The 13,052-nt window shown below is 37.9% G+C and overlaps 2 protein-coding genes across 2 annotated transcripts; one reads left to right on the top strand and one right to left on the bottom strand.

Moving 5' to 3' along the window:
- The first annotated feature begins 1,094 nt into the window (after window positions 1–1,094).
- On the top strand, window positions 1,095–5,934 carry ASA1 (anthranilate synthase alpha subunit 1). Its single transcript, XM_021949948.2, has 11 exons — window positions 1,095–1,467; window positions 1,908–2,080; window positions 2,186–2,375; window positions 3,157–3,308; window positions 3,651–3,766; window positions 3,857–4,103; window positions 4,201–4,257; window positions 4,353–4,505; window positions 4,723–4,803; window positions 5,175–5,261; window positions 5,361–5,934. The coding sequence occupies exons 1-11, from the start codon at window positions 1,320–1,322 to the stop codon at window positions 5,682–5,684; spliced, it is 1,728 nt and encodes a 575-aa protein (XP_021805640.2). The 5' UTR covers window positions 1,095–1,319; the 3' UTR covers window positions 5,685–5,934.
- A 1,897-nt stretch (window positions 5,935–7,831) lies between these two features.
- On the bottom strand, window positions 7,832–8,674 carry LOC110749777 (Pleckstrin homology (PH) domain superfamily protein). Its single transcript, XM_088249051.1, has one exon. The coding sequence runs from the start codon at window positions 8,535–8,537 to the stop codon at window positions 8,106–8,108; it is 432 nt and encodes a 143-aa protein (XP_088105177.1). The 5' UTR covers window positions 8,538–8,674; the 3' UTR covers window positions 7,832–8,105.
- Between the last annotated feature and the right edge of the window lie 4,378 nt (window positions 8,675–13,052).

Raw genomic sequence — 13,052 nt, forward strand, 5'->3', positions numbered from 1 at the left:
CTGCTTTTGTTTTTAGTTTTTGCCAAAAATAGAAAAAGAACATGCCTTCAAAAATAAAAAACGCTTTTCAGATGTTGGCAGTGGAACTAGCAAAGTGAAAAAACTCTAAAGGGAATCCCAAAGGGCAATTTCTCATTGGTTGTGCTCGATTTCCTCATTACGGGACCACAGACAGACATATAAGATATATATAGCAAAACCATGGCAACTCTGAAATTTGAGAGCGACATTGTTATTAATGATTGCAACCCAACCCAGTTCGTCTGACTGGGGTTAAAACTGAAAACTGTTTTTCAAAATCAATACTAATTTATTTTTACGAGCGATAATTACGAAAAATCATGTATTTTAGATAATGTTTAATTTATACCACCCTTAAAAATGTAGGATGCATTCTATAAGGGTAGGGTAGGGGTAGGTGTAGGTAGGTGACTAATTGCTTTGATAAGATTTTTCCTTTTTATTTGGATAAGTTTTCCTGTTTTGTTGGATAAGATTAGTCCCTCCTATACCGTGCGCTAGCCTTCTCCATGTAGGTTCAATTGCGGTAACAATATTTGGCATGTGACTTGTATATCCAAAAATATGATTCTTAATTGGCATTGAAATGTACCATTTATTTGTTCGCTCATGAAGGAAATATGTAACCATCTATTTGCCAAAAAAATGTTGCCTATTCAGATTTCAGAAACTTGGCACCATGCACTAGTAAGAGAGGAGATGTATGGCCCCAAAGGCCTTGGCTCCACAAAGATTCCAAAGGGTGTACTTCAAAATTTCAACAATTTGATTTAATTCACGTACATGAATTTACAACTTTAAAATTCTAAATTCATTTTTCAATATTATTGAAAAATATTTTGGATTCGAATTCTGCTTCTGAATAATGAAAGAAAACGACCAACTCATAGTGCAGGACCACGATGTAAATTGAACATGCCAAATCTGGGCAACAAAATCTGGTGACATTGATTGACTGAATCCCAACGCTCTTAAGCCTGATCTCACTTATTTGCAAATTTTGCATGAAGTGGGTTGGTGACAAACCAAATGGAGTAACTCTGTTTCAAAAGGAAAATAAAATCCCAAAGAGAAAGTTTTGACCATTCCCAAATGTAAATGAAAATTAAGAATAAATAAATAAATCATTTATAACAAAGATAAATAAGAACAAGCAGACTGTTACATGCACACACTTTTCTTGGTACTTTTCCAGTTTCAACAGTTGGACCCCATTTTTCGCAGAGAGCACACCCCAGAGCACCACCACAAACACCGAACACAGAGAGAGAGAGAGACCCCATTTTTCCCTTGTAAGAATGCAATCCCCGTGCATCTCCCGGCGCTTGGTTCCGGCGAGCCAACGGCTGTCTCCGGTTCCGGTCATCGGCATTTCGAGCAGAAGCTCAACTTCGCTTGCATGTGTCCCTAGAACGAAATGCTGCTCTCTCTCGAACCAGTCCTTAGGTTATTTGACCTTTCTCTGCTTTATTTCCACTGTTTGGCTGCTTAGAAAATGCGGGAAATAGAGAACAAAAGCAAAAAAAGACTTCCTCTTTTTTGTTTGTTTTAATTTACTTACGTTTTTTTTGGTGCAGAAGAGGTGGGAAAGAAACGAAATTTATACTACTTAAGTTAATGTTACCAATTTCAAATGTCTTTCTTTTATGTGTATATTTGATTTGAAACAAAAGAAGAAAAGAACTAACATCAAGAACAAATTATTTTCTAATTGCTCCACTGTTTTGAGGGAGGCTTAATGGAATTGCAAAGGAAGAGTTTAGAAAATGGAAAGAAAGCTACCTCTTGTTATATATGTTTTGAGTCTAATTAGGTAGAGCTTTGGTTCTAAGGGACTTTAAGTTTTGTTTTATTCTGGTTGTTTACTGTTGATTTTCATTTGTCAGCTAATGATGTAAAGAAGTTTGAGGAAGCTTCAAAGAATGGAAATTTGGTTCCCCTTTCCAAATGCATTTTTTCTGACCAGCTCACTCCAGTTCTGGCGTACCGATGCTTGGTTAAGGAAGACGATCGAGAGGCTCCAAGCTTTCTCTTTGAGTCAGTGGAGCAAAACAATCAGGTTTCAATTCTGCTAAACGTGCTCTGATACTTTTTTTTTTTTTTTTTGAATTCATAGGTCTATTTGATTGTAAATCATAATTCAGCGTGGCATTGGATATATCAGGGGCGTTACAGTGTTGTTGGAGCTCAACCAACAATGGAAATCGTGGCGAAAGAAAATAAGGTGACGATAATGGATCATGAAGAAAGATGTTTGACTGAGGAGGTTGTAGAGGATCCAATGGCTATTCCAAGAAGAATCTCAGAGACTTGGAGTCCCCAACTTATTGATGACCTTCCAGATGCATTTTGTGGTAAGAGAAGTGAGCTTATGATTTATATGTTTTTATGATAATACCTTGATTTAGTATCATAGTTATGATTTAGAGATTTTCTGCTAGATTGTATGCTACTGGAATTTCCACATTCGTTTGTCAGATTCACTATGCTCAACCTAATATGGTTGTCTACAAGTGTATGGAAAGTATAAAGCATTAAATTGTTGTATTGTCCCGTGAACAACGTACTTATATTTCACATTGGATGCATAGGAGAAAGTACATTGGTTGTCAATTTGGACTAACTAAATAGTTTTTGATAACCTGAGCCTTTGAAGTTACTTCACAATTTCAACTCTTATGTTATGAATGCAAGGATAACCACTCTATTGAGTGTGCCTAGAGAAGCGTTGGCAGTTGACACTTACGCTACAGAGTGAAGTTACTTTGTGACATTGAAAAGTAGAGATAAATCTTTACCAAGATATGTACATATTTTTGTCAAAACTCTCTTACCGCCTTCAATGGCTCTGCACTATTTCTGAGTAATTTTAAATTTTGAATCCAATTGTTTCTTGCTCTTTGAAAGAATCTTACTAATTGCAGGCTTTCAGTTGATGAAAGCCAGCATTAACTAGATGCTGGACTGATACACTTCTTCTTTATTTCTTATCTTTATCTAGAATCTACTACTAAGATCCATTTGGTTGGTTATATTTCGCATGCTGTAATTGGTGTTTCCTTTGTTATACTAACAATAGTAGTTTCTCTTTACAGTTCCTAGAACCACACTTAATGAGAAACTGTTTATGAATAGGTGGCTGGGTCGGTTACTTTTCGTATGATACAGTTCGGTACGTGGAAAGAAGAAGACTGCCATTCTCAAAGGCCCCCAAGGATGACAGAAAACTTCCAGACATGCATTTAGGGCTGTATGATGATGTAATAGTATTTGATCACGTGGAGAAGGTACTCTTCCGATGACAGAAATCTTCTTACACGAAGTTTGATATGCATACCTTTTCCTTATCTTTTTGCCATGCATGCATTCTCTTCAAATATGACTTTCATACATTCTGTTCTTAACAAGAAGGAAAGCAATTGATTCCTATCTATTCTTCGGATGCTCTTACATTCTTCCCAAGATTTTGGCTCATTAAGAGCCACATTAAAAAGGAGGCCTATGCCAAAATTTTCATTGCCAATTACCTATGAATGGTTTTCTCACAATTTGAGTGGTAATTTAATTACTATGACTCGGTTGTGGGTTGTTGAGGTTCTTATGAGCTTTAGTAACTTTCTTCACTTCAGAGAGTTTATGCAATTCATTGGGTGAGGCTAGACCGGTACTCCTCAGTTGAGAAAGCTTATACAGATGGAGTAAGACGTTTGGAGAAATTAGTGGCTAGAGTACACGACATTGACGTGTGAGTAACTGTTGTACTTATTTTATCTATGAGTACATTTTCCTTTTGTAGTTTCATTTAGACCATATTGATCCGATTTCCAATTGTTAGCCCAAGGCTGTCTCCAGGTTCCATGAATCTACGTACTCGCCAATTTGGTCCTCCTTTAAAGAACTCGAACATGACAAGCGAGGCTTACAAGAACATAGTAAATCATGCAAAAGAACATATAGTCGCAGGGGATATTTTCCAGATTGTATTAAGTCAACGATTTGAACGCCGAACATTTGCTGACCCATTTGAAGTTTATAGAGCCTTGAGGACTGTAAATCCCAGTCCATATTTGACTTACTTGCAGGTTTGTGTCTTTTTCCTTGCGAATTTCTTTTTGGTTTGGCCAATATTTGTAAGTTTAGGATAACAATTTTTGGTGACTTTTATCTATATCCACATAGGCTAGAGGGTGTATCCTGGTTGCTTCAAGTCCAGAAATTCTAATGAGTGCAAAAAAGGTAAATATAACAAACAATTTTTATACATTTGTTTAGTTTTCTAGTGCTTTTCCTTGGTGAAATGGGAATGTTCATATTTCTAATGTGATAAACAGAAAAAGATAATCAATCGGCCATTAGCTGGAACTTGTAGAAGAGGGAAGACAACTGCAGAAGATCAAATGTTAGAAGAGCAGCTACTTGATGATGAAAAGCAATGTGCAGAGCACATCATGCTGGTTGATCTGGGTCGGAATGACGTTGGAAAGGTTTCTCTTTAACAATTACCTAATCTTGTGAACATTATTGTGCAATTACTCAACTTTCAGCTCTTCCTTAACTTATATATAATGTCCTGGTTGGATAAAAGTAATTGCAAGTCATCTTTCATATTATGCATACTCCATTGTTGCTTGTTCAAGTTGATTATTGGAAACTAAAATGTCAAACTTTTTAAACTTGTATTGGTAATGTGGCTTGATATAGGTCTGCAAATTCGGCTCCGTGAAGGTGGATAGATTGATGGAAATTGAACGGTATTCCCATGTAATGCACATAAGCTCCACGGTAAGACTATATGCCTTTAGGTGATGTTAAAGGAATGACATGTCACTGCAGTTCTCTGTACTTGTTCAAATTATGTGCGACATTAGGTTGCCAATGGAAGGAAATTGATGTATTCATTGTGAAACCCTTTTTTTTTAATAAATTAATTTCCGGCAACTTCCTCTTTCTCCGATTTGGTTGAGTTTGGGGTCGGTTAGGGTTTTTGTACTCCGACCTCTTCTCCTTCCTTTGATCACAATGTGCACTCAGATCCAAATGTTGTGGTTTCTAAATGTTCCATAGTTGAGGAAAAAATTACTTTTACAATTTGTTTTTGGTATAGAATTACTTAGAATCTGCTTTCAGTGAAATTGTCACAATCTCTGGTGCAGGTTACGGGAGAGCTGCACGATGATCTCACTTGCTGGGATGCCCTGCGAGCTGCATTGCCTGTCGGAACTGTTAGTGGTGCACCAAAGGTTGCCGGTTGACTTTTACTTTCGTCCCTTTTCAATTTACCTTCCTAAAGTTTTAGAAATCTTCTTCTCAATCTTATCATCTTTTGTGATCTAATGTAGGTGAAGGCCATGGAGTTGATTGATGAGCTGGAGGTAGCAAGGCGTGGCCCGTACAGCGGTGGATTTGGAGCGGTTTCCTTTTCTGGTGATATGGACATTGCGCTAGCTCTGAGGACCATGGTGTTTACAACAGGATCCCGTTTCGACACATTGTACTCTTACAAAGATGCCAGCCGGCGCCGGGAATGGGTCGCTCATCTTCAAGCTGGTGCTGGTATTGTGGCTGACAGTGATCCCGATGATGAAAACCAAGAGTGCCAGAACAAAGCTGCTGGTCTTGCTCGTGCCATCGACTTGGCTGAGGCAGCATTTGTTGATCAATGATGTCTGTTTTGAATCTTTGATGGCTCAAGTGGATGGATCTGTGACCTTCGAAGTGAAGTTCTCAGGCACCCACAGTTAATGTCAACTTGTCAAGAGAAAGTATCGTATACATAGTTCGTAATATGCGTTCAGTAACCAAAGGCAGAACTCTTAAGAGCATACACAATCATGCTCTCTATTTTTTAGTTTAAATTTAGCTAAAAACATATCAAAGCTATTTTATGAGCTCTTTATAAAATTTAAACTCCAATCATGCTCTCTAGTTTAGGGAGTCATAAATGCTATAACTCTTTTTTATGGATGCTCTAAAGAGTAGGAATAATACGCATGATATTGTATAATATTTACCTTTCAATATAATAAAAGGGTTCGGATTTAGAACTCAATTTAATGGATTGCCCCAAAAATTCTGAAATATCTGAATCTCCTTTCTAAATTCACCTCAAATCACAATTGGCTAAAAATATTTTATAGTAAAAATATAAACCTGCATCTGATTTTAGCTCAAGTGGCGTGGTTTGGGTTTGCTTATGTTCAGGTCTTCAGAGAGGGGGAAAACAGATGAAAAGAAAAGCACCCATGGTTTTTTTTAAACATCCCTTGACATGCATAATTTTTCTGGTGAAGTGATCACCAATGGCTGTAGAAGACTCGATAACCTCAAAATCATGACTTGCAATCTAATAAAATACTGTTATGACTAAGAACAAAGAAAAAAAGGGTCATTCGAATTCGACCAAGAGTTGGCCAGCATTTATTTAACACCAAAGCAATTCTTTGATCAGATTACTTGACTAAGATTTTCAGTATGGAATTACGAGCAAAGACTGCTTGGTAATTAGGGTGAACTCTGCATGAACTCTGAAGTCTAATCTACTAAGGCCAGGGGATATTTAACACTAATGTCTGCTGTCCTCATTGTGGGCTTCTGCATGAACTCTGAAGTCTGATCTACTAAGGCAGCTGCCGCAGGCTTGTGCTTACTGAGATTGCCAAACCTGCTTTGATTGCCTTCAAGGATGCCATAGATGATGATGATGTTCTTGGAGCACACTAAGCTCATGGAATAACTCACTTAGCTTTGATTCGTGTCAACCGGCCTCGTATAGTTGCCAGCCAACATTGTCAGAGAGTAACCGTCCTCAACCTAGAATTCCAGAGATGGGGGAACTGTTGACACTTTGTGTAGGGATATGCTCACCTATGTTGCAAGAAATACACCCTTTCAGGATAGCAATCTCTGCTTGCCAGCTGGGTTTACCGTTTACCTTAAAAAAATTCAAGGGGAGTTGTGTCGTGTTGGGGCTATTCTCCATCAATCATATCCTACAGACAGACATCTAATCTAAATCAGAGAGGAAACATGTCTTCTCTCTTGCTCTACCACTTCACAAAGTGACCTCCCCATTCCACCACCTAATGCTTACACAGACACTAAGCTGGCTAACTTTTGTAAAGCAATTCCACAGGAGCAATGCCACACAGCTCCAGAGAGGCTGTAAAGCTCTTTGTGATTGTGCTGACAAACAAGGGGAAGCCAAACCAGGCATGAAATTAGATGCTTTCCAATATCTAAATACAGCACAAATATGACATCAATGAAAAAAACCGATAACTTTCTTAAAGATTTCAACTTCCAACTCCATCCCAAAGTTAAGAGTAATTAGAAACAATCAAATTCTAACCACTGGAGCAGCAGGTTTCCTCCTAACCCATATAAGTAGAAACAATCAAATTTTGGGGAAGATTTCATCTGATGACTTCTCAGCTAAAATTCAGAAAGTCCACTATCTCTTAGAAACCTAAACTTGTTCAATAATCATACTGAACAATTACAGCTTCCATGGGGTGCTGAACTACAATCCTTAAGCACTGCCATAATCACAACCCACCTTGGATCACCAAAAGTTTAATTGTAACATATTCAATGAGATTATGGGTCATTTATACTTCAAGCATACGAACTATCATGAAGTTTTCGAAGCATGCAATCGACTGTGTAAAGCAATTGAATCTTACTTGAAATTAATCAATCCAAACTAGATCAAATTTATCCCCAATTTAAACAACTTGTAACACTCAGTTTAAGTGAATCAGAAATTGCAATAAACCCTAACAGTAAAGCAGCTCAATTTAACACCTAAAAGAAAAATCAAAAGCCAGAAATGGAAGGTAATTGAATTGACATCTGATCGTTACCAAACAAAGAGTTTAAATGCTGCAAAGACGAAGCACCATACGATCTGAAAATTCATTTACAGAAGATGAAACACAAACACATAACGAGTCCACCCAATTTTATGCACGTACAAAATTACAAGGGGTATGAATACGAGCGTCGGAGCTCTCACTCACCTATAGGCTATAGCTCTTTGGTTCACATCACAGAGTAGTAATCTGACCAAATTGCCCCTTCCCCCATCACTTGTTGCTATCGTAATCGACGACCTCGGAGTCGGTGACGGACCTCGAGTGCTGCACTATGGACCGTCCGATCGAGTTGATCCAGTCCTCCTTCTCCTTCTCCGAGTCGGCGATGAAGTACATGGTGTCGGAGCGCGTGGATAGCTCGAACGCGTACTGCTTGTTGAGGACGTCCTCGGCTCCCTTGACTGTGAGGCAGGAAGCCACTGGGATCACGCCACGTGGGCTGGAGCCGCGGGTGACGGTTGAGTCCTTGAACCAGAAGAGCTTGCCTTGCTTGAGCACGAACCACCGGCGACGCCACGTCTTTATGTACTCGCCTTGCTTGGTCAACCAACCGGTGCGTTCAGGGTTTAACCAGAACTCCACTCCGTCGTAGTCGTTGGGCTTCTCCGTCTGGCCCGTCGCGGCCCGCCATAGGCTCGCCATCGGACTTTGGGTCTGGGTCGGGTTCGGGGTGGCTTTCAGAAGCACTGAATTGAATCGCTTGCGGACGGAACGGAACCGTAAAGGTAGGAGAATTACAAATAAAAATCTGTCCGTACCCGACCAAGAGATCTAAGATTTTTATCTTATTTTTATTTGATTTTACATATTTTGGGGAACAAATGTGAATGTGGTAAATTGGTAATGAATGATTTAGCCCATGAAGATTGTATAATTGAAAATGGATCCAGTTGACTTTTATTTATCCCCTTAAAAAGTTCAATTTTTAGTTTAGGTCCTTTTGTGATTTATAATATAACCCATGTGGATCAAGGCCACAAAACAAAAATACAACCTTAACATTAGTTATTTGATGGCATTTTCATTGGACTGTTAGGTATTAGATGCAAGATTAAATTATTTATTTATGATAATTAAGATTGGGCCGCTGTACATTTCTAATGATGTTTAACAGGTTGGCCATGCATATGATGTTGAACAGCTGTTACATTTCTAGGAGAGCATCACGTGTACCATATGACTTGTTGGTTAAAAGGGTTTCCAGAAGCAATGCCCACTGCATGTGTTTCGGGGCAAAGGGGTGTAAATGTGATATACACCCCTTTATACATTTTATTTTACATCCCCATGGTGGTGATGTATATTTACATACATTTACATCTCATCATTGGAGACGATTCCGATGACTCGGGATGTATATTTAACATACACCCCCATATACACCCCCCAATTGTGGATGCTCTTAGAAGCAATCCTAAATAGCACTAAATGTGGTGATTAGACAAGAATGAACAAAATTGTTTATTAAGTTCCTCTCCTCTTAACTTTAACTCACATCTTTTTATATGATGTTAAATTGATGGTTACAATTAGTACATCCCTTACTAGACATAATCCTGCTTCAACAAACCCTATCATCTATACATCTAGCCATAATAGATGATACGATTTGTTACTGTCACCTAGGATTTCAAAGCTACTCTTCAACTGGTAGTCTAAGAAAAGAGAAGGACAAACTGATTATGTATGCTCGAAAGAAAGAATCTGAATGGAACAAAAATTCAAATGCCCCTGCACAATGGGTGCCCCAGCTACTCTGTCAGCTGAAATGTGCAGCCACTCTTCTAGACTACCATTCATCATGAATTCATAAACCAAAGCTTTGAAATCGTTTCCTTGAAAATCGATACTTGCACACGCGGTCAATAGTTTGACAATATTTCGGTGCCTAATGTTTTTCAGGGCTTCACATTCAACTATAAATCTTTCTCTTGAACTCTGAACATTAAGTACTTTGACTGCAACAATTCTTTCTTCCTCATTGAGAATTCCCCTGTACACAGAACCAAAACTACCAGCACCAATCAAATTCCGTGAAGAAAAACCATTAGTTGCTTTGAGGAGATCTGCATATGACACTTTCAAGAGTGAAACCCCCCATGATGATCCTGAAGTTGGCTTCACTCTTGCTTTTCTTGATCGATAAAGAAGCACAAAGCGCAATGCTTTTTTTGATAAATAATGAAGCACAAAGCACAAGAGTAAGCCAAGTCCAATAACTCCACCAATAGCAAATGATTTAAGTACTCTCCGCCATGGACAGCCCATCCACCCCATTTAGGCCGCAAAGTAAAGCTCAAGTTATGAAGCTGAGTCAAGACTTATGCATGAAAATTACAACTTGCAAATGCAACAACTCTAGCTCTTGATATTTAGGTAACTAGAAACAAAGGTTTTCATAAACAATTTGGTAAGTGATGAAAGCCATTGTTCTTGTAGTGAGAAAGAGAGAAAGAAATAAAGAAACAGATTGAATAGGGAAGAGTTTGATGGTCTCTGCTTATTAAAGTTGCCTTGGTGTGTAAGTTGACGCAAAGACTTAAAAAATTGACCTCGACGAAGAGAGAAACTCTCATGGGGATAGCATTTTTCGCTATTCCCTAGCCAATAATGCAATGACATATAGGATAACTTTTCTATGTGATATTGTATTCTTGGTTAGAGATAGCAAAACAGTCCTATCCCCATTACATGTAAGATTTTTTTGCTTGACGAGAGGAAAGACTTAAAAAGTTGACGTTGACAGGAGGAAAGACTTAAAAAGTTGATGTTGACAAGAGGAATTTGTAAAGTCCAAATTGACTGTTTCTATTTGTATTTTGTAGAGACAAAATCAAGGACAAATAGGAACCACGCAGATTTGCAAGGAATAAACACACTGTTGTATAGCTAATAAGTGGATCATATTGGCTAATGGTACTAAACACAAGGATTAAATTTGCCAAATTAAAAACACAGGGACTAAATTGGCTAACACAATAAAACACATGTACCATTTTGACATTGAAGCCCAAATTTAAAGACTTAAACAGTTGATGTTGACAAGAGTAATTTGTAGTGAACTTCATAAGCAGAGACAAATTGTGGCAAATGGTTTACTACAAATTGGTTGCACTAGTTTGTATGAACGTAGTTGAAGGGTTTATGCAAATGGTGGGACTCAAACAGGTTTTAAATGAGGGTCAAATAGGAATAACGAGAATTTGCAACTCAGAAAATGATGTCTGGAACCACTTTTGTAGAGAGGACTTATGCTTATAAGTGTCTTTTTAAAAACACTTTTATTAGAGTTTTTAAATGATTTTCTCACTCCCCTTTTATCCACCTACACTCCTTTTTGTTTAGAAAAATGGAGTGTAAGTGGATAAAAAGGGAGTGGGAAACTTAGTCCCCTTTTTTAAAAGCACTTTTATTAGAAGCATGTTGAAATTTGAAAGTTTTATATTATTAATTATTTTTGTCAAACATAATTAGAAGCAATCCTAAATAGCCCTAAATGAGGGTATAAGACAAGAATTAACTTTAACTCACATCATTTTATATTATGTTAAATTGATCATGAACAGAAAAGTGTGATTGAAGAGTGGTTGTAGATGAGGGATAGTTCCAGTCAAGTTGTTGGTACCTAACCCAAGACTTTTCAAATTCCCAAGGCTACTTGGAAAGATACCCTCCATGCAGATTATTTTGGTCCAAAGATAGCCTCAGAATAGAAGAAGGATTTCCAAAAGAAGGTGGGATTTCCCCAACTAGATTGTTCTTGCGTAAAGTACCTGCAGCATGGACAATGAGCCTATTTCAGCTGGAAGTTTGCCGCTGGGATTGTTGCCAACCAAGCCAAGGTATTCGAGGCTAGAGCAAAGTGACATGTTGACAGGAATATCACCACTGAAGAAGCTGTTTCCAAGGTCTAGTTTTCGTAACCGGAACAAATGACCAATTTCTTGAGGGATGTTGCTGCTGAAGCTGTTGTTTTGGAGGTGTAGTGTCCTGAGAAAGCTCAAGTTTCCAATGTGGGGAGATAAGCGACCCTTCAGCTGTCTTGATTGGAGGTCAAGCACTGTGACTCTCTTGTGTTGATGGCCACAAACAATGCCTGGCCAATCACAGACACAAGTGTAGGGACTAATTCATTCCAAGAGCTAAGAATGCCCAGGCTATCATTCATTTCAGCTTTAAAGGCAAGCAAGGAGATTCTATCCACCTCATTTCCTCTTGGACTTGTGGAGGCAGAGCTAAGTAGAAAGAGTTGCATGAAAATTGACCAAATGCTAATCAAGCTACCTAGGAACTCCATTTATTTAGTTCAGTTTCTTTAATATTTGTTCCCATTTCACCTTTTTGAAGTGTTGGGTTTTTCTTCTTTGGACTTCTGAGATGAAAAGCAAACAGTTTCTGATTTTTTTTAAAAAGTAAATATTACTAGTGTTTGCATCACTGCAATTTGAACAGTTATGCAAATTGCAGAGCCTACACTAGGAAGGTTGCCAAGTTGCAGCCAGCCACCACTAGGAGGATAGTGAACCAAAATTGATGATGGGGTTGCTGACTTGAGCAATACGCAGTGTACAAGTTGTGGAAACTCAAATCACAGAGATATCAAGATCAAAATAGCACAAGTAAGAGAATTAACCCATTACTTCATTCACTTTGTACATCCAATTCGTTGTTTATCCTAGACCATCACCCTAGTTGAACTTAACTTTGATTTTGTTTTTCGGCAAATTTAGAATTTATGAAGAATATACATGGTTTGAAACCTAAACCGAACCAAACAATATCGGGCTCTCCCCTACTGAGAAAAGTCCAAAATTAGGGGTGTAAGTTGGCAAGTCCAAATCAATTACGACATTCGAAAGTTCTGAAATCTAAAAATTCCGATAAAAATTGAATTGGAATTAGAATGTATCTAGAGATTCCGAAAATTCCAAATTCCGAAATATATTGGGGTTTCAAGCTTAAATTACTCACAATTACTAATTTCATGTTGAATTAAATATAATTTGATCACCAAATAGACATAGACAAGTTATTTCATAAGTAATAACAACATATAAGTACTATCATTATAATAGTTTCCCAAGCTTACTGGATGAGTTTTCAATTTGGAGTCAATTTTAATCCTTCAAATGGTTGGGCATGTTTAGATTTTTGAAG

The sequence above is a fragment of the Prunus avium genome, chromosome 2 (genome assembly GCF_965620075.1).
Source record: "Prunus avium chromosome 2, drPruAviu1.hap1.1, whole genome shotgun sequence".
NCBI classification, from domain to species: Eukaryota; Viridiplantae; Streptophyta; class Magnoliopsida; order Rosales; family Rosaceae; genus Prunus; species Prunus avium.

Excerpts from the sequence above, each read along its gene's own strand:
- LOC110749777 (XM_088249051.1), bottom strand. The coding sequence starts at position 8,537 with ATGGCGAGCCTATGGCGGGCCGCGACGGGCCAGACGGAGAAGCCCAAC.
- ASA1 (XM_021949948.2), top strand. The coding sequence starts at position 1,320 with ATGCAATCCCCGTGCATCTCCCGGCGCTTGGTTCCGGCGAGCCAACGG. Across the intron at positions 1,468-1,907 it reads TCTCTCGAACCAGTCCTTAG|CTAATGATGTAAAGAAGTTT; the intron begins GTTATTTGACCT and ends TTCATTTGTCAG. Across the intron at positions 4,104-4,200 it reads CATATTTGACTTACTTGCAG|GCTAGAGGGTGTATCCTGGT; the intron begins GTTTGTGTCTTT and ends ATATCCACATAG.